Source organism: Leptosomus discolor, chromosome 1 (assembly GCF_034619465.1).
Source record: "Leptosomus discolor isolate bLepDis1 chromosome 1, bLepDis1.hap2, whole genome shotgun sequence".
In the NCBI taxonomy this organism is placed as follows: domain Eukaryota; kingdom Metazoa; phylum Chordata; class Aves; order Leptosomiformes; family Leptosomidae; genus Leptosomus; species Leptosomus discolor.
In genome coordinates, this window is record NC_141391.1 from 32,051,249 (window position 1) to 32,071,291 (window position 20,043).

At 46.4% G+C, this 20,043-nt stretch overlaps 1 protein-coding gene across 1 annotated transcript in view; it reads left to right on the forward strand.

Moving 5' to 3' along the window:
• The first annotated feature begins 7,255 nt into the window (after window positions 1–7,255).
• The window catches only part of SIAH3 (siah E3 ubiquitin protein ligase family member 3), a 47,803-nt gene continuing 35,015 nt past the window's right edge, over window positions 7,256–20,043 (forward strand). The window contains exon 1 of the mRNA XM_009949926.2: window positions 7,256–7,390. Coding sequence (XP_009948228.1) covers window positions 7,256–7,390 — 135 coding nt within the window. The remainder of the gene's footprint in view (window positions 7,391–20,043) is intronic.

The following is a 20,043-nucleotide window of genomic DNA, read 5'->3' on the forward strand; positions in this document are numbered from 1 at the left end:
GGTGTACAGTTAGTGAAGGCGATTTGGGACTTTTAGGTGGTGAGTCATCTAACCCATTTTAGCTATCTCCTTTAACCTGGGGTGCCCCAGACCTGCTTCTTCCCACTGTCTCAGGAGGCATGACTGGCTAACTCAGGCATAGGCATCTGCTAGAGGAAGATGTGAACCACCTCCGATGGCTCAAAAATCCTTGATGAACATCTAAATCAGCCTTGATCAGATTTTGAAGACAGAAAAGTCCAAGACCAGGAAAATGTGGATGTGGGATCCAAAGCTTTGAAGCAAGCCTGCATTATTTATCTTGTGACCCAGAAGAGCAGGGACTTCAGTCTGTTTTGCTGGGTCATTTAGATACAGCCCTCCACCTCTTCATTGCCCAGGCCCTTCTCCATGGGGGAGGCAGGAGCAGAATTACCTGGTTCAGCAGGGATTGTCTGCACACTCAGAAGCTGCTCGCACTTTCATGTGAGCACAGCAAGTCTATCTCATTCCTGCTACCTGTCTGTCCTTGGCACATCTCCGTCCATATGTCTCTGTGCCCTTTTGAAAGCAGTTGGACAAAAAAAAAACCAAAACCAAAACCCATTGTGACCCTGGCAGGCTCCTAGGGAGGCCCCCAGCATCCTGATTACAAACCAACACTGGACCTGAGAGCACACTAAGGAGATTAAAGGGTGACAATGGCGCTACCGCCACTCTGAGATGCTGACTGCCGCTTCCCTCAGTGGAGTGCAGCTCTGGGAGCGAAACACCATCCCACAGAACATGACCAGAGACAACCTCTCAGGCAGGCTCCCTGGCAAATGTGAAACTCTCCAGCCCTTAAAACCTGCTCATAATTAGAGGCTGCCTCTAAACAAGCTGCTGTCTGGGCTGTCAGCAGGAGAAAGAGCCTCCTCAATCCATCACTACTGGCTTCTGGTGCTTTTCCTCTCCAACATAAGGCGACTGAGGCGGCTATGATCCATCCACCTCCCATCTCAGTATGGCCTGGGGCAGCAGGACTCTCTGTTGGGCGCTGTGTTAGGCTGGCGATTGAAAGCAATACGTCCTTATGGTAATGTGGGCACCAGGCAGCCACTATGAATAGGAGATTATGGCAGTTACTTTATCTAGTAACAGCATGAAAATGTAAAGTGTCTTTATTGAGCTGCTGGCTTGCTGGTGAGAGTTAAAGGAGATCCTCTCCCGGGTATAACATTTGTGGAAAGAAGTGGCATGAGATATTGCCATAAACTCTCCCATTAATAAGCAAGCAGAGGAAGGGAGAGCATACCAAATGCAGCAATGTGAAGGCACGAAATTAAGAAGGTGGAGACAGCAACCTTTTTCCCCAGGCAGCAGATGTCCCCCAAGGAGAAATGAAGAATTCACCTCTTGACCTAGTGACTAGGAAACTCTTGTAGTGCTAATAATAATGTAGGAAGGATGGCTCTGAAAGGAATAAAAGAAAAACACTACTTGGCATATTAGTGTCCTTCAATACCGGAGGGAAATGTAAGTTTCTGCCGAAGGCAGATTAAAAGAAAAAGCCCAGCTCAGCAGCTGTGCATTGACAATGCTCTGCAGGTGGCCGGGGGCAGAAATGACTTTTACCCTGTGGTGGAGGGGGGAGATGTGGCCCAAGCGTGCAAATGATGGCCATGTGCATCCCCAGTTATTCGGGCAATGGTGTTGGATGTGCAGAGTTGCAAAGTAGCTCTGGGGGCAGTGACCATGCATGGTTGAAGGTCAGCTGCCCAGAGAGAGGAGGAAGGCAGCACTGTGGAAATGTTGGGAAGAACCTCAGAAATTGGTTCCAGTTCAGAAATTCCATTTTCTCCCTAGTTTTGTAAGATTATCTGTGGCATTTATCACTGATATCTTAATTGGCATGTTATTTAACTGTTTTAAAGACTGCTTTTGACAGTTTTTGCTCAATAAAAGCTGTCCTTTTGAGAAAATGAAAATTATTGAGAGGTTTAAGATCGGTTTCTGCTTAGGGCATCTGCACGATTCCAATGCAGCTATTGCTTATATTGCTGCATGGAGCCAAAACAGATTTTTGAAAACATGCTTGGCAAAATAATTCACCACAAATAAAACACTTTGATAAACACAACAACTTTTGGTAGTGCTTTGCTTTTGAAAAAAAGTAGATTGTTTTTTAAAAGAGGAAAAAAAGATTTGCTGATGTTCTCACTTCTCATCACTGTAGACATGAGAGAAGATGACAGGAGGGTGTGCCTCCGTGCATTTTCCAAGGAGGTTTGCAGTTCTCCTCCCTGCCTGCAGGCAGCTCTGGCTCCCACGTGGCTGTGCTGAAGTGGTGTGAAATCTGCCCTGCAAGTGAAGAGAAGGTGTGGGAACAGGAACGCAAGAGTGGACGTGTCACGCCTGTAACCTGTGCACCATGATGCTGTGGGCCAAATGGGTCATTATGCTTCTGCACTCATCAGGCTCAAGAAGAGAGGAAGAGGAGGTAGAGAAAATGTGTAGAGAAGCTGCAAGAGCGACCATGATCTTGGGCAAGAAAGGTGCTTTGCAAAGGAAACACTGTCTGTCTGTTGGGTTTGCTGAAAGAGATTTTAGGTAAAAACTGTGTCTTCACATGGAGAAAGCCTGGGATGGCAGAGGCTGCCCCAGCTCAGCAAGGGAAAACACAATGACTTTCTGCAGGCAGAAGCTTATGCAGGAAAATAATTCAGACTGGAAATATGATTAAAAATGCTAGTGGTGAAGATAAATAACCTTTGGAAGAACTTACCAGGAGGTGCCACCGGTCGCCTTCACAGGAAACTTCAAAGTCGGCTTTTAGGAAAGGATGTGCTCCAACCAAAGCACAAAGCAGTCAGTATGAATGGACATGTGCTTTATAGGGGGCAGGTTGGAGGGCTATAACTCTCCTCCCAGCTTCCCTAGGGGTGTGCCCTCCAATGCCCCAATACAACAGTTGTAGGTGTTGAGAATGGACAGCAGGTGGTGGCCCCTGCCTATGAGGCAGCTCGAAAAACTGTCTTCTGTAGTCACTGCTGAGGAGGGGGTGCTGGAGGAACCGTTGCACTGGGCTAGTAAGACATTTCTTGTGTTCTTGCTTAAAAGGGCTGGTGGACTACAGCAGAAAATGGCAACTAACAGTGCAAACACCTCTCCTCAAAACCTGCCATGAGACCCAGGAGAGCAGATGAAGCTTCATACATTAAGTTTGCATCCAAAAGATGTAGAAAACTGCCTGATGTCCCAGCCAGGTCAGGGGAAATGTATCCTCAACACGCCCCATTCCCCCAGGACTACAAAAGCAGCTGGGCTGATGCACTCAGATGCAGATGCTCACAGGAGAGGTGCCATATTGGCATGGATCCTTCTCCTCCAGCCCCTAGCCAGGCAGAAAATGGGCTGCTAGGAGGTGGCAGAGACCTGTTTAAATAGCCAACTATCATTCCTAGAAGGCAGGGCTGAGGGTGCAAAAGGGGTCCTTCCCTGCCCCAGGGAAATATAAGTATCAGAGACAGAGTATGTCCCAGATCAGCCAGCACTGCCAGAAATCCTACCAGCAGTCAGCAATGGTGCCGCGGAAGCAGGCTGGTAAGCTACCCAAACGGATACTAGCAATGCCCTGAACAGAGTCTGCATCTCCCATCCTTGGAATAAAGACTAGTGCTGGTTTTGTCCAAGGCAGGTGAGGTCTCCCCTACGGCTGTTGGTAATGGAAAGCAGCCTGGTGCCATCTGCGTGGGAGTCATCCCATGGATGTCAGAGAGAGGTGCTCACCCAGGTTTATGCAAGTGGGGATGATAAGGGATTTGGGTTCACTGTGGTATCTGGTGGGGCAGGAAAGGAGAGAGAGCAGCATGTAAGAAGGTCACCCCGAAAAGTGCCTGGTCAGAAAGACAAAAGAAATCCGATTGAAACCCAAGCCCTGCAATTTAATGTTGGGTTTGGACTGAGAGATGCATCTCCCAGGCTGTTGTCCTGCCAAGTCGCACAGTGCCTGGAAACCCTTGGTTTCCCATGAGCATTTCCCTTTCACCTTGGCAGCTCGGACTGAAAGCAAACTAGAAAGCTAGCATCACTGCGGCCAGTTTTTATGTCTAGCTGATCCTATTATCCTGCTAACTTGATGCAGCCGCACCAGCAGCTGAGCTGTGAGAGCATTATAATCCCGTGAGTATTATGGTGATGCCACTAGAACTACTAATTTAGCAAAATCTGATTCCTAACGAAGATTTAGCCTATGGCCTTTTGCCATGTAACATTTGCATGTTACAGAATTAACTATCTTGGAAACAGCAGCTACAGTCACCAGAAATTTGCAACCAGCAGTTAAATGTGATTCATCAAGTGTCCCTTGCACATGGACTTGTTCCTCCTCTCTCTGGCTGCATCCATGCAGCTAAATAACTCTGTCAAGGACCGCTAGATGGTTTGAGGCAAGGTAGGGCAGCAGACCTTGCATCCCCAAGCCAGGATGGGACCACCATGAACTCAAATTAATGGAGTTACACTGGTCAAGAGCCTCTGTGTGCAAATGCAGAAGACCTGGATCCATATTTACGCACCTGACCATGCTGCTGAGTTTTTGTTTGCGAGCGAAGCTGCATGCACAGCTAACTGCCACAGCTCAGTGGATGTACGGTCCCTTGTCAAGCTGGTGCTAAGTCATGTGTTGAAATGCAGTATGTGGGTCCTGGGACATGAACAATACGGGTGATAAAACATTTTCCAAAAGTGTCGCCATGAATGTGAACTCATGCACTGAGGAGTTACCTTCAGATGCACTGAGCGCTTGTTTTTGTCCTTTTCCACAAATTTTGCTGGCAGGGAGATGCTCCTCAGAACACCACATGTAGAAAGCACGATGGGCACAGATACATGCGGGGATTTGGGCACTGCAAAGGTTCCTGGCCCATCTTTGAAGACAGTCTTTTCTTAACAAGAACAACAACCCTTTTTGTATACCAGCCCAGTGGCCAGGATGGACATTTAGCTTTGAAGATGTCCCTGTGCACGTGGGACTCAGGGTGCTGCACTGCCAGAGCCCCCAGGCTAGTTGGACAACAGGGATGAGGGGGTGCCATCTGCTGCCCATGGATGTGATTGTGCCCCCCAAGCCTAGGCATTCAGTTGAGTCCATCAGTCAAACAGAAATAATCTCAGGGGATTTAGGTGGTGGTAACTTAGATAAATAGCAAGGACCTTTTCCTTGCTTAAGGTTTTGATGGCACAATACTTGCACTGATAACTTGCAGACTGAAATTTGGTGGTTTAAAATGTTTGTGCAGCTACTGACTACACATCAGGAAGAAATAAATAATAAATAGCTGGATGATCACAGTTACTTTGGGAATGGAGAAAAGGATACATTTAAGCAAATCAATTCACTCACTTGTCCTCAAGTCTGTCTGAAAATATTCTCAAAGTGTCTGTCAGCGCTGCAAAAATTATCTCCTGTTCTCATTTACAAGCAAATGTTAAGGACTGAGAGATACATATTCCTCCTGTCTTTAATTTTTTTTTTTGGGTTGGGGCGGGGGGGGGTGGCCGGGGGACGTGTCATCAGCTGTTCCAACATTCACGATTTTCCCACTTGTTTATCTACTCAGGCCTCCTTTTTTATTTTTTTTTACGCATAGGCTCTCTGCAGTCTGGCAGAGCCAGTATTGCAGTATTGATTTAGGAAGAGGCAGTTGTGACAATCTGGTCCCAGGATGAAGCCCACGCCGTATGGGGGCTGCTCTGTCCGGAGCACAAGCCTCACCCCCAGCATGGGGCTCACGTTTAAAAAGAAGCAAAAAAATAAGGAAAGAAAAGCTGCTTTTATTTGTTCTGCTTTGAAGGGAAAAAGGATTACCAAGGCTAAATAAGCCATCTGAGTACTTAGCTAGCAAGCCTAAATAGCACCCTGATAGGAAGTTCTGGCAGAGAGCTAATTAAATTAACCCTCTTTGATTTATTAACAAGCAGAGCAACATATCACACAGGATTGTCCCATGAAATGAATGTGCTTTCTGATTCCCTTGGCTGCTTCAGCGCAGTCACCTCCTGGAAAACCCGGTTATGGGGACTCAAGTTTAATGAGACTCAATGGCTCGAAAAGGATCCCTGCCCACCAGCAGAGATACGCACTGCTAATAATACGCAAAAGCATGTTATTTTCCTTGCACTTCCCTAATTCCTTTTTAATGCCTAGAAGGATCTAATGGCTAATTTGTAATTTCCTGCCCACCGATATGCAGATGAATGACAAGCAAAAGCCTTCTGCATGTTTAATTATTCTGTTGATTTAGAAGCGACTTTTCCCTCAGTGCAAGTTTCTCTCTGTGTGTGCTCTCATGCATCATGTATTTCATTATTTTTAGAAGCATGCTCCATGCCTTTTTATGCTCTCATAGTTCCAGCATCCAGTAATTGCCATGTTTTGTGTCCAACACGCCTGTAGTGTACACTTACCAGCAAGTGTAAATCAGGAAAACATCGCTGACTTTAAATGGAGTTATTCCAAGTTACACCAGACCTGAGACATGACCTCTCCTATTTTTAGTGGTGGTGGGAAACGGTATTTGTGTGCTGGGACCCTTATGGAGTAAGAGAATATAAAATTTAGAAAACTCCAGAGTGGTGAAAATCCAAATTGAAACCTGCAAATGCACAGACGTGAATCTATTTATATAGTGATCTCTACTTCTACTTAACCCCTGCAAGGAACTGTAACTCTCTTGGCATATTTGATTTTTCTTCCTCAGTACAACATAGTCTACTTAATCTATTTTTGATACTTTCTAACAGTTTAACTGGTGGGCTTCTTCCCTACACCTTACATTTAGCTTTAGTACCCAAGCGCTCTTTTGTTAAATTAAGGCAATTAATAAATGGAGACGTTAAGCAATCAATTCTGCCTGCATATCTCCACAGCCTTACGTATGACTGGCTGTAATCACAAGATAAATGCAATGTGCTGATGTATGGTAATGTTCAATAATACATTCTCCACCAGGCTCAATTCATCAGGGAGTTTCTGGAGGGGAGGCATTCGTTATTGGCTGTCTCCGGACCTCAAGGATAACATTTCTGTCCTTTCCATTGGCCGCCCCGCTGCTGCAAGCCTCTTCCCGTCTTATTTTGATGATGAATATGAAGGCATGCTAAGCTGTGCCGGAGCGTAGCTCTCGCCGACTGCACTCCCTCCCCGGGCTCAAGGACTTAGGGGCTCCCTCGCTGCTTCCCCTGCCCACCGCCAGCAGCAGCAGCAGCAGCAGCAGCAACGCCAAAAGTTGTGATGCTTTTCTTCACCCAGTGCTTTGGGGCTGTGTTAGATCTTATTCACCTGCGGTTTCAGCACTACAAGGCAAAGAGGGTTTTCTCAGCTGCCGGGCAACTTGTCTGCGTCGTCAACCCAACACACAGCCTAAAGGTGAGTTAAAAATATTTTTTCTCTTCTGACATCTTCTTGTCTTCCTCACCTCCAGCGTTTCTCCGCAGGGAATGAAATGATGCTCTGGCAGCATCGGGAGAGTGCTGTTAACACATTGCAGCCCTGGCAGAGAGGGTGTTTGCATTGTCTGGCTGCATGACTCCCTTCAGAGCAAAGGAGAAGCAACCCGCTGCTCCAGGCGATCAAGGGAAGTCGCTGCTCCCCCTCCCCAAAGTTTCCTCATCCTTTTCACCCATGTAATGAACACACATGTTGCAAGCATCTGGAAAAAATGATTGGAAAAGTTAGTTGGATGAATTAATGTCCCTTTTTGGTGGAAGGATGCTGGGTGGTGTCCCAGGATGGGACCCAAGCACAGTGGGATGCTGCCAGGCAATGGGGAGCAGGGGGAGGGGGGGTGTCAGCAAAGGCATCTCTGGCTGCTAGTCTTGTTTTCTTTCTCAGGGGGAAAAGGGCTCTTTCTATCTCATGACGGGAGTCTGAAGGCGTTCCTCTGGCACTGAAACTGTCCTTATGCTGTTTGCAAGGTGAATCTATTTTAGGCGGGAGAATACATTTGCCTTAATGCAAAACTATTTATAGTCCCCGTAAAACATTTTTCTTACTCGCATGGTTCTGGATTTTCACTGACAAAGTGTCAACAGCTCCATCTATGCCAGAGCCCTGATGTTTGTACATAGAGAAGAAGCAGCAGGGGGAGAAGGCAACTGGGAGGCTTTAATTACTTTATCACAGTAGTGAATGACCAACTTCAACGAAACGGCTCCTGTTTTGCAGGAAGTCCTTGCAGACCTGACTTGTGCTGCCACTCCACTAGCCCAATGCAAGCTCATAAACGAATTTAATTCAGGACAACTTATCTTTCACTCTGCTGGTGTCCCTGCGAGGAACTCAGAGGGGTTGCGGAGAGCATCCTTCCCAAGCTGCAGGTTGCTGGGAGGTCCACTGATGGGGTAAATCCCTCTTCAGAGCAGCATCCCCACCAAAAAAAGGCAGATTTCCCAGAGGTATATTTCCAGTCTCAGGCTGTGCTTAAGCAGGGAGAGATCATTTCTAGCAGGGCGTCAGCTCCTGGAGGATTTCCTTGCAAGGCTGTGCTCAGCCTGGCTAGCACTGCTGGCCGGGGCAGGCACTCCCAGGGGACAGACTGCTCGGTGTGGACTCGCCTCTCCCGGCATCGCGCTTCTCCGCAGACACAAGCTATTTAAAAAACCCACAGCCCTGTCATTATCTGAAAGGATCTGGCCATCCAAATAGATAAAAGAAATAGCCACGTTCCTAAGTGCATGGGGAGATTTTATAAATGAATGGTTCTGTGCTCAACTTCTTTTATGTGACTGTCTCCTGCTACTTTAATTTATAATTTTAATTATTAAAAGAAAAAATTGAGCAGGAAAAAGGTTATTGAAGGTCACAATACAATTTCAGTGCCAGTGGCACTGTCTGATGAGGTCCCATAAGCACACAGAGGGGTGTCCACTGACTGCTTCACTGGTATCTAGGACTAGACCTGAATTTATCAGTTCAGGTCCTCTCAAGCTGCAGATTTGCTGTCTTAGGAGCTGCAGCATTTTACCTTTGAGCACACCAAAGAGAGTTGATGTTTCTGTTCCTTTCTGTTAAACACATAGAACATTTCAGTCTATCAAAATCCCCCAGAGCCGAGCTCTTCAGTGCTTAGACCCAAAGCTTGGTAGAGAGACGAGCAACCTCGGTACCGTCTTGGCAGCTCTTGAAAGTAGGAACTGGATGTAAAACTCTCTTGGAAACAAATGGAAACCTCTAGGAAAAGGTCTGATGTGTAAGTGAAGCCCTGGTGAGAGTTGTCTTGACCTGGGTGGGAATCATTCCTACGATAGGGTTGCAGTGGGAACCAATTGCAAGTGCTTCCCACACAGGCCTGTTCTGACAGCAGGTAGATGGGACAAGATAACAAGAAACCTCCCTGCTCTGGAAAAAAACCCTCTGACTGTAAATTGAAATATGCGTTGAAGGTTCTCCCGAGTTACCCAGCTCACATCCAGCTGGGTAAATACGGTGGGCTTTAGCTCTGATCCGTTCTCACAGTGTTCAGTCCTGTAAGGAACGCGCAGCTGCTTTGTGCCAGCACCCAGAAGAGATGGGTGGGTCGAACCCCTTTGTGCCCAGTGAGAAGTAGGAGCCTGTGGGCCAATGCCAGCTGTCTCCAAGAGAGATGTCTTGCCCCATCTGCTCTTGCCTGGTGGTGGAGAGGTGGTCACCTCCAGCAGGCAAGGCATCTTGTCCAAATACTGGTGTCAGAGACAAACCAGATAAACCTGCTTCTTGTGGTGCCTATTTCTCCCCTGGGGATGCACAGGGAGGCTGTGGTTGCTCCTTTCAGCAATGTGGTGCAGAGACTTCTGAAGCTGGGACAGGTAAAGCCCCCTGAAACTGTCCTGTATGCCAAACAACACCTAGGGGACCACTGGAAATGAAAGGGCCAAATGTATTCCTCTGTGGTGGTTTACAGTATTGTGACTACTTTGATGTTTCATGGTCTATTATTTTTAGCTGGGTCATTTCAACGATAACATTTTGTTGACAGCCCCCAGATCTATCTTAACAATTGACAAGTGGAGCGAAAACTGTATTACGGTTCGCAGCTGATGAATACAAGCCTGCTAGGAAACAAGGGCTAGGAGCAGTGTAATTTCTCTCTTTTCCCTTCAAGGATTGAATGTTCGTGCTTACTCCAAAATTGTAAGCTCTTTGCAAAGGGTTTATTTTATTTCATATCTCCACAGCACCCAGGTGACGGGGCTCCTGGCTGACTGGTGCAAATAATAAATGACAGGCATCATGTTCTGGTGTGATCATGCACGTTGACATCCCTCACATAGGTCAGGTCCTCAATCAGTGCCGACACACATAACCCCATTAAAGTCAAATTGCAGCAGGACCTCCATTCTTGCTCCTTCCATCCAGGCAAATGCTCAGGGGTAGTGGTGGGATCCAGCCCAGCCCGAGGATCCATTGTTGGTGATCACATACGTGTGTCAGAGATTTGGCATCACATAAAGCACACGGTGAGCAGAAGAGGCCAGAGAAAGCCTGGCATCCTCCAGGGAAAAGTTGCACCAGCTTCTGCTGTCACAGACCCATAGCTAGACTAAGGGGGGGGCCTCCAGTAAAGTTATGTCAGCATGCTATCACTGCAATCACAGCCTGGACCTCTGGCTGTGACTGGAGCCTGTCACTTACCTCTTCCTTTAGGAGAGGTCCAGAGGTTGGCAAAGAAGCACGTGCTTAGAAAGAAACCCGTGTCTTTCTTCCCACTGAAAGGTTCATTAGCTGGGAAGGCTGATGAGCGATTCAGTGTATCTTAAAGGAAGGGACGATAAGAGTGTCAGCGCAGACACCTCTATTGATCTCCTGCTATTTTCTCTGTGCACAACAGGCTGACACAGGTGGCTCTAAACAAGGAAAGACAGTTTTACAACTGTCCCCCTCCGTTTCGCCTGTTTGACAGGGGTATCAATAGGGTGGGGGTGTTGTTTCAGACCCTCTTTGTCCTTCTCGCTGCATTCTGCTCTTTGTCCTCCCATGGGCTTTCCCAGGCATGGCAGCAGCACCTTATGATGCAGTGCTACATTTGGATCAAAATTCACTTGCCAAGCAGAGAAAAACCACATATTTACTGCACTTGTGTAGGTCACCTTCATTCTCGATCATATGATATGCATTACCTTGTAACCTGTCTTCCTTCAAGCGCACGGTTGCCCTGATGTCTCCCCTTGGAGAGGCACAGCCAGGCAACGGAGCTCCCCAGCCAAGTGGATGCTCCCTCCAAGGCCATATTAATTAGAGAAGAACCGCTTATGCTGCTGGCTGCAGGCCCCAGAGTGCGGGGAAAGTTTTAAGGTGTTCCACGTGCGTGGAGAAACAAGCAGGTTTTGCTGGTCCTGCGGAGATGAGGCTCAGTGAATTCCTCTGCGTTTTCCCACTGTTAATAGCAATCCTCCCCAGCACTGCTAATGGCACTCTGGGGAGAAGGTGAATGTGGGAAGTGTGTCCTCGCTCCTTAGCTGGCATCAGTCCCTGCCCTAAAATCCAGCCATACACCGTGGGGGACTGCAGTGCAATCACAGCCCAGCTAGGTGATGATGCTTTGTGAGGTGCTGTGTATGGCTGGGTAAAACAGATCTTCATTCAAGGAGTTACTAGCTTTTTACATGCAACTTTAACTTTTTGGAGAGTGTGAAAAATGTTCTTGTAAAGAGTAAAAAAGTCTGTTTACAATGCTCATGTAAAAACCACCCGTCTCCATCTCTGCAGTACTTTAAGGAACTCATTGAATTAGAAAAAGAAGCATATTTAAAGGAGGGCATAAATAGTTAACTTTTACATTCAAAAAGGGTCATAGCATGGTTTATGGGGCCAAGCTTCTTCTAGCTATTTTTTAAACCAACAAGCAAATCTGCTCTGAGTTAGGGAAGGGATTTGAATCCTGTTATAACAGTTTGGCTCTGCATACAGTGGCCAGCCAAATAGCGTTGTAATCCACTTTATCCCCAGCAGGATTTAAGTGCTACAGTGCATTACACTGTCATGAGATTTATTTATTTATTTATTTATTTGGTGCAACAGAGGAGAAGGACTCTGTTAACAACCCTCCTCGACACCGTCTCAGCCCAGACACCCTCAAATCTCCTTTGCAGGGCTGCGATTTGGGGACCCCAAGTGGCATTTGGCCCCAATGTCCAGCAAGATAGTGACAACCACAGTGAGAGGGGCTGCAAAACACTCTGCTGCCTGCAAATCCAAGTTCTTGGCAAGGTGCCTGAGTCCCATCCCAGCTGTGGGCCAGGGCTGTGTGAGCACTGGGCACCTCAGACTTTCAATCCTTTCGTAGGGATGTGGATGGCAGCAGGCAGTGCTGCTTTGCCACCTCTCCTTCAGCCCTGCCTCTGTTTGAAGGGGTTTTAGTGGGCAAAACTGGAAACCACATTGACTGTGAGCACCCCGAGAGTCTCCGTCTGTGTGCCCACAGCCGCCTGCAGACGTGACCGTCATGGTGCTCTGCAGAAGCGAGGCAGAGCACGCTCCAGCAGTTCTCCCCAGGGGCTCCCCATCCACCAACGCTGCTGCCTGGCCCCAGGAGCTCCTCTCTCCCATAACCCATTAACCTTGAGCCCACAGACCAACACACCTCCACAACCCAGGGGGCTACGGCACAGGGCTGCACAGGCTTCACTCCAAGTGCACTGCAAAGCAGGGCAGCTCCGAGCTTCAGCATGGTTTCCCAGAATAATAATCTCCTTGGCAGAGGGAGAGGGAGGGGAAGAGCTGCTGTCTCAGAAGTTTCTGTGTTAATATGCTCTGGCTTCCTTCTCCCCACCTTCCACCCCAAACCCACTGTGGAAAATTAATTATGGCTATTAACTGGCTCAGCCTGTTTGATTTTGAGGGTGAATTTCAATAATAAATCTGACATGGTTGCAGGACATTTCAAGTCAGATGTTACCAGTGGAAGATGGTGCTATTTTTTTAATATTACAGAAATGCCTCTCCCCTCCACAGGGTGTTTGACAGCAGGGTGCAGAGTAGCCATCAAACACCAACACATATCGCTTTGTAATCTATCTGCTCTGATACGGCTCAGTATAGCAAGAATTTCTCAGTGCAGCCCTGTGGGTTAGACATAACAGCCCAGATACTTCCCTCAGGAGAAATACTGCCCCAAAGCAATTGCTGTGGCTACCACAAGGGGTGTGGAGGAAAGAGGGATGTTTTAATATAAGCTTTGATTACATGAGATGAGTGGTGAGGCCTCAGTCTGTTTCTCAGCAGATATAAGTCACCCCTGGACATCCCCACAACTGACATTAATTATCACATATTGCTGCCTGCCTCAGGAGAGAAGCCGAGCACGAAGCATTGTCCTACAAGGTTCGTATGCTAAAAAGTCCCAGACCAGGTTTCCAAGCATTGTGATTTTTGCCTCAAATTCAGAATTTACAGAGTATGAATTCTTGTTTAATCATTAAGATGCTCTCCCAGTATCGAAGACCTCCCAGCACACCTAGCTGGGAGCACTTAGAAACTTCCGTTTTTTTTCTCAGCGACAATCTGAGGTTCTTAAGTAATCCAAGAAATCGAGTCTAAAGGAAGCACAGCATATCCCAAGGCCTAAAGCGAGGGAAAGGAGCTGCTCTGGCTGTGCCCTGTCTCCCCAGGCCTTCAGTGCTTCCTATGCTGTAGAAAGCCCATAATCATTGTCCTGACTGGCTCAGAGCTGAGATGTTGGGTCCCTCCCAGCACCCCCAAAGCCTTCCCATCACAACAGGCAATCAGCATCTCTCAGCTGGGTACAGAATGGGGAAAAACTGAATCCTGAAATAATTTCACAGGGTGGTGAGGGGGGAGGACAGTCTTTATCCAGCTTTACCAGGGACTAAGTAAGGCAATGAGGAGCATGGAAGGACACAGACGCGCTCTTCTGGCTGCATGAGCCTGGAGTGGTGAGGATTGCTGCTCCCCTGGAATGGTGGGAGCAATGACCATGGGAACGATGCCCATGGGAACGATGCCCATGATGGGCTGCCCTCAGCACAGTGACATTGCCACTGGCACACATGGCACAGCAAGGCAAGCACGGTGTAGAGCCATTGTCCTCCTTGAAGCTGCTGGAGGTGGGTGCCAGGAGGCACAAGAACCATCAAAAAGAAGATAATTCCTTTGGAGATCTGAACAAGATTTAGGTAATATGCTGGACCTACTTTTGGTGCTATTTTTGCAACAGAGGCAATCAGAACTGAATTACCATGTTCAGCTCATCTGGGTCCAGCTTCTGATGGAGCTAGGGAGAGCCTGGGCCTGAAGACTCCACTTGGGTCTGGCTGAATGTGGTGGCAACTTCCCAGCCCACCCCTGTATGCTCATGCTGTATTTAGAAACGAAAAGCAGGAATGTCAAGACATTAAACACCTTATCAGACTGTATTATTTTTCTTTCTTTCCATAGCTTGTCTCTTTTCATTAAGTACCTTTTCTTCTGTGCTATTATTCCTCCTCATCCAGCCCATTCCCTGCTATACTAAAGCCTTAAAGCAAAAGATTCTCCTCATCTGTCACTCAATAACCTAATTTTGGCCTTTTTTTTTCCTCCTGCTGAAAGGAAAGCATCATGAATTTAACTGCAACTTTGGATCTCTTATTTTCCTCTAAGCTCTTTCAGAAGAAATCACAATCATTCAGTCATCAGCTTGTTCAGTGCCACCAATTTACCTATTGACAGATGAAGTCCCACTTTAAAATGATTGCCAGCAAGATGAGAAGAGCTACAAAAAGCAGTGATGTGTTGCTGTCACGACCTGCTGATGCAGCTGGTGAGGAAGCCAAGTGCCTTACATACTGGCAAAACCTAATTGCCATCGTGCACTGGATCAGGGCTTGAGCAGGCAGGTCTGGCTGGAGGTGCCACAAATGCTTGTTGTCTACCCAGTGCAATGAGCCATGATCACGATCCACTCACCAGTGCTGGCAAAAGAGAGTATCTTCCCTCTGCTTTGGTGTGGTGGTGCAGATCCACTTTCAGGAGGGATTTAAGTTGGTGTGTGCACTGCTGAAGCAGGCACACATCCCTTCTGCTTCCATGGTGCAGGAGCAAGCAGCTGGGCAGGGCAGTGGCCTGAGCTGATTTTCACAACCTCCCACGAAGCTCTTACCATTAGGAATTATTGAGGGCTGTGCTGAATGGCAAAATTTCAGTTGTGCATGGAGATCTGAAAATTGCTCTGGGTGACCTGCTGCTAATAGCCACCTGCAATACTCCTGCTCAGCTCTCCCACAGCATTCTCCTCCAAAGAGGGAAGAGCATCTCAGTGCTGCCGATGAATTGCCTGACACGTACACAGTGTACAATTTGAAGCACTTTTATTTATTTAGAAGCATTTCTGTGCATCTTATATAACATTAATGGATTTATCTTTAGCTCTCCCCTTTAGTCTCAGCAACAACATGAAAGTGTCACTGGGAGACAATGGCTCTGAGTACTTTGCATCTTTAACTTGGTGTACTTTTTTTAAAAGGTAGAAATGTCTGAAACAACTTTGGAAAGGAATTGATCAGTTATTTCCATAGCAGATCTAGTGCTTTCGGTTCTAGTCTTTTCTTCTAGAACAATTTCATTCTGAGCTGATCCAAACTGAAACCCCTTTTCCTTCCAGATTGGCCTCCCCAGTAAAAAATAAATCATCTGCACAGCTTTAGTGATGTTAACAGTCTTTTACACATGGAAATATTAAGCTCCAGAGTGGCTGGCGAATTGCCCATCAGCCCCTGGGAAATGTGTAGTGGAGAAGAGGCATGGGTCCTTGTGAATATCTTAAATACAAGATCACACACTCTCTCACATCAAGTGCCAGCTGAAATGGAAAAAGAAACAGAGAAATGGAGCATAAATGAGACAGAAAAAGATGAAATCAGTAACGTCCCCTTGTGCAGAAAACAAACACCATAGATAAGCAAGGATGCAGCTGCTATGGAGAAGAAAACCACATCAGCAGAGGATGAAAATGTTCTTCCACTTTTAGGGACTGTCATGTGGAAAATAAGCAAAGCAATAAGTGTGAAAATGGAGTAAATAACTGCCACACAAGGACTACGTAGGGCAGCTGGTGTAAGAGGACAGTTAAGGTCACCTTCAGGCTTTGCAGGAACGAGAGGCTGAAATGGAAACAGCAGGATGGTGGCAAGTGGGGTGATCACAGTAGTGTCCTGAACTCAGCAAGATCACTCAGGGGTTCAGTGCCAAGCATGTACACAGATTCAAAAATACGTATGTTTTGCAGGATCAGACCTTACTCACACATATTTAATTTAAAATTTAGAAAACTTGCTCCAGCAAAAGACCATATGAAAAACCTGCTGGAGTCAAATAAACTTATCCATCTCTTTCGAAGAGCACAGGGCAGATTGAAGACATCTTCCTCTCTAATATGGAAGTGAGCCTGGATGTCTCGCTGCTGCATTGCAGCTTCCACTCAGATGAAGATGCCTGGTTGCAGGCAGGGATGTGTTATTTCTGCGGGTTGGACTCCTATAGTATGACAAAGCACATTACAGACCAGTGGGCCAGGCTTTGTTTGTGGGGCAGCACTGTGAGTTCCCTACATGTACTACCTGAGAGCTGAGGACATCTCTGAGAAGCAACATCTTTTGGAGTCTAGGGTCAGTGGGATGAATTCTCCTCAAAGAAAGACTGTCTTTCTTGTCACTGATGATCAAGGAAGCCAGAAGACTAGCTTGGGATGGATGTGTCATTTTCATCTAGCTGAAGTCAGATGAAATGAACCTCACAAATATCCTATGACTCCTTTGACTTATGCAAAAGAAAATCCAATCAGAATAGTTGACTCCTTAAGATAAATCCAGAAAGTTTGGGCACAGTAACAACGAGTATTATATTCTCTAATATTTTACACAGGTTCAGATAAGACAATCTTCTTTCCATTCCCCAAAAGCAAATTTTGAGGGAGATTTCAGATATAGCAAAAAAGGTTTGGCAACACAACTACAGGGTAAGACCTTTCAATTTATTTCTACTAGAAGGAAGTTCTCATCAAGAAAAAGGTAGGGAATAACTTTTTGGACTGACAACAGAGAATTTCAGGCAAAGCAAGTAAACAGACCATGGATGCTGTCACCATTGCCAGGCAAGGCAGAGGGATAAAGGTAAATGTAGGGTCATGTATCAGGGACAGAATAACCCCATGCAACAGGGCAGGCTGGAGGCTGAGTGGATAGCAAGAAGCTTTGCAGGAAAGGCCTTAGGGGTCCTGGCTGACAAGCTTAAAGTGAGCTAGCAATGTGCCCTTATGGCAAAGGACAACCTCATCCAGGACTGTGTTAGCAGGAGTGTAACTGGCAGGTCCAGGTGAATGATCATTACCTTCTGCTTTGCACTTGTGAGACCACATCCAGAGTCTCGAGTCCCATTTGGGGTTCCCCACCACAAGAAAGGCATTGACACAGAGGAGCAAGGCCAGTGGGGGGCACCAAACTGGTCAGGAAGCTGGAGCAGAGCATGGAGAAGGAGAGGCAGAGGTCTGTGCTTGCTCAGCCTGGAGAAGAGAAGGGAATTGCTGCTTACAATTAACTAATGGGATGTATAGAGAAAACAGAGCTGGACTCATCCCAGAGATGCAGACTGGTAGAATAGGAAGGACATAAGCCAAAACAAGGGATATTTTGATCCTAGATATGAGGCAAAAAGTCCTTCTCATGGAAGTGGTGAGGCACTAGCACAGACTTCCCAGAGAGGCCCTGCCACCTGAATCCTTGGAGATTTTAAAGACTTGATGGCACCCTGAACCACCTGACCTATATTGACAGTTGACTGTCCTTTGAGCAGGGGTTGGACAACACGATGTCCAGAGGTCCTTTCTCACTTGAATTGTTCTGACCCTGCAATCCTACATAAAAACAGATCTTGGTGTGCAAGGAGGGGTGCAGCAGTATAAGGGTCTCAAGAGCAATCATCAAACATTTGCATCAGCAACGACCAAGCCAAAGTCATATCTGAAAGATATATCTGAAAAGAGCAAAGAAGGTGGACAGACAGACATGTGGGATACACTCAGGATTCCAAGGATCAGCACAGACTGACACCAGTGAAAAAGTATGGAGCTATACAGGTTACACAAGTATCTGATAATTTAAACTCATCAGCAATGCAAATCCTTATAGTATTCCAGAGCCCAGGGATATTACCAGCTAATGAAATCAGTCCGGATTGGAAAGGAGGTCACTATGGCAGATGAGGGATGGCAAAAGAAAGCAAGACATACTTCAAAATATGCTTTGGGATGTGCATCCTTATTGGTAATTACAAGCAATATGAAATAAATTCTGAAGGGGAGAGGATAGATTGTTCAACATCTATTGGAGAAGAGTGCACTGTGGCACAAGGGTAAACACGTTCCTAAAGAGCACTGAGTGGAGCAAATAACATGGAGCAAGTCACATGGAGTAAATAATCCACTTGGACAAATCTGCCTTTCCTTCTCCTTATGAGATGGCTGCCAGCAGAACAAACTTTCCCCTGGTTTATTCAATTAACTGCTTCATGGTTACTTTCCCCCTGCAGCAGGATCCCTAATGCTTCAGACCCACTTTTTGGCATGTGAGCTGTTTTAATTAGCTATGCAAAGAGGTACAAAGCAGAGAGGCTACTTAGTGTTGTTTCTGTTCCCTGCCTGGATTCTGAGTCTGCTCCCATACTCACTGGAGTCTGTTTCTGTTTACATTTATCAGCGAAAGCCAGAGGTGCTACACAGATTTTGGTGATTTAGGATGAGACAGCATCACTAGAAGTGAGGAAATGCTGATTTACCCAGCCTTTTTAGGCCAGCTCATGGTTTGCTGTATGGAAGTCTGTGGGTGATCTGTATTTTGTTGAAGCAGCTTAAAACACTGTCATCCCACATGACTTTGTTGGTCCATTAAAAGCTGTCATTGCCCTGGTGCAGGGGCAGCGGAGGGGGAGACAATGCTTGGTCGTCATGCCACCCCCAGCCCATTTCACTGTCTTTGTGGGTTTATTAAAAGAGTTTGCATTAGTATGCCAGACTGAAGAGGCAGCTGAAATGTGGGGACACGCTCCTCTTTGCTGCCTTGGCTGTGGGACTGTGTCTCCTGGCAGTGGCCATGAAGGCACTGGGATCAGGAATGTCGTAGGCCTCCGTAGCAAGTTTCACCAGAGGATATCTGACAGGAGCCTGGGGCATCAGTCCTTGAAAAACGTTTTGCTGGTGTTTAAGGTTTGTTGGCTTGCGGGAGATGTTTGCATTTCATTTTCTCTCCTCGTATTCCTACAAAAGATTTGTGATGTGGCCAGGTGCTTCTCTGGCTCATTTAGCTTCCTGTCTGCTATCATGCTGGCTAACATTTTTTTGGGGACCTCTTTACCCCTGTAGAACCAAGCAGTACCCCACATCAAGCTGTATCCCACATAAATATTTACCTCAAGATGTGTATCCAAGTTTAGACTTCTCATTATCTGTGTTTTTGTAAGTGGGTGAAAAGACATGTTTTCCACAGCCACATGCCAGTCTCGGCAGAATGCAAACTCAGAGAAGGCAGCAACGCAGCAGGAGCACGTTCCTTACTAATAGGAGTGTGTTTACTTGCAGACAATTTTTGGCTATGCCCAGATCAAGATTTAAAGATTAAAAACAGACACAAATGCTTGCAATAATTCACCGTCGCATCATCTGGTTTCTCCCTCACAGCCAAATTAGGATCTTTCATCCAATTACAATTCATGCCTGGAATCTCAAGGGTCTAAATCATATGGGAAATAATATAACTTTAAAAATAAAACAAAACTTTTACTGTTTTTTTTTTCTGCCATATAAAATATTTCAAAAAAGAGATTCAAAATTGTTAAGGTCATGCAAGGTTGCACAAACATAAGCACTGGTTTGTAAATAACTGATTATAAAGACTGAATTTTCTTTCAGGCTGTTGGTAAAAGATGAAGGCACTATCAGAAAACAGATCTGAAACCAGCTTAATCTCCAGGAGCTTCACAAGGAAACTGGAGATAATTTAGTGTTGCAGCTAAACATGAGCTTACTGGTGAGGTATCTCTTAATAATTTTTAAGCTT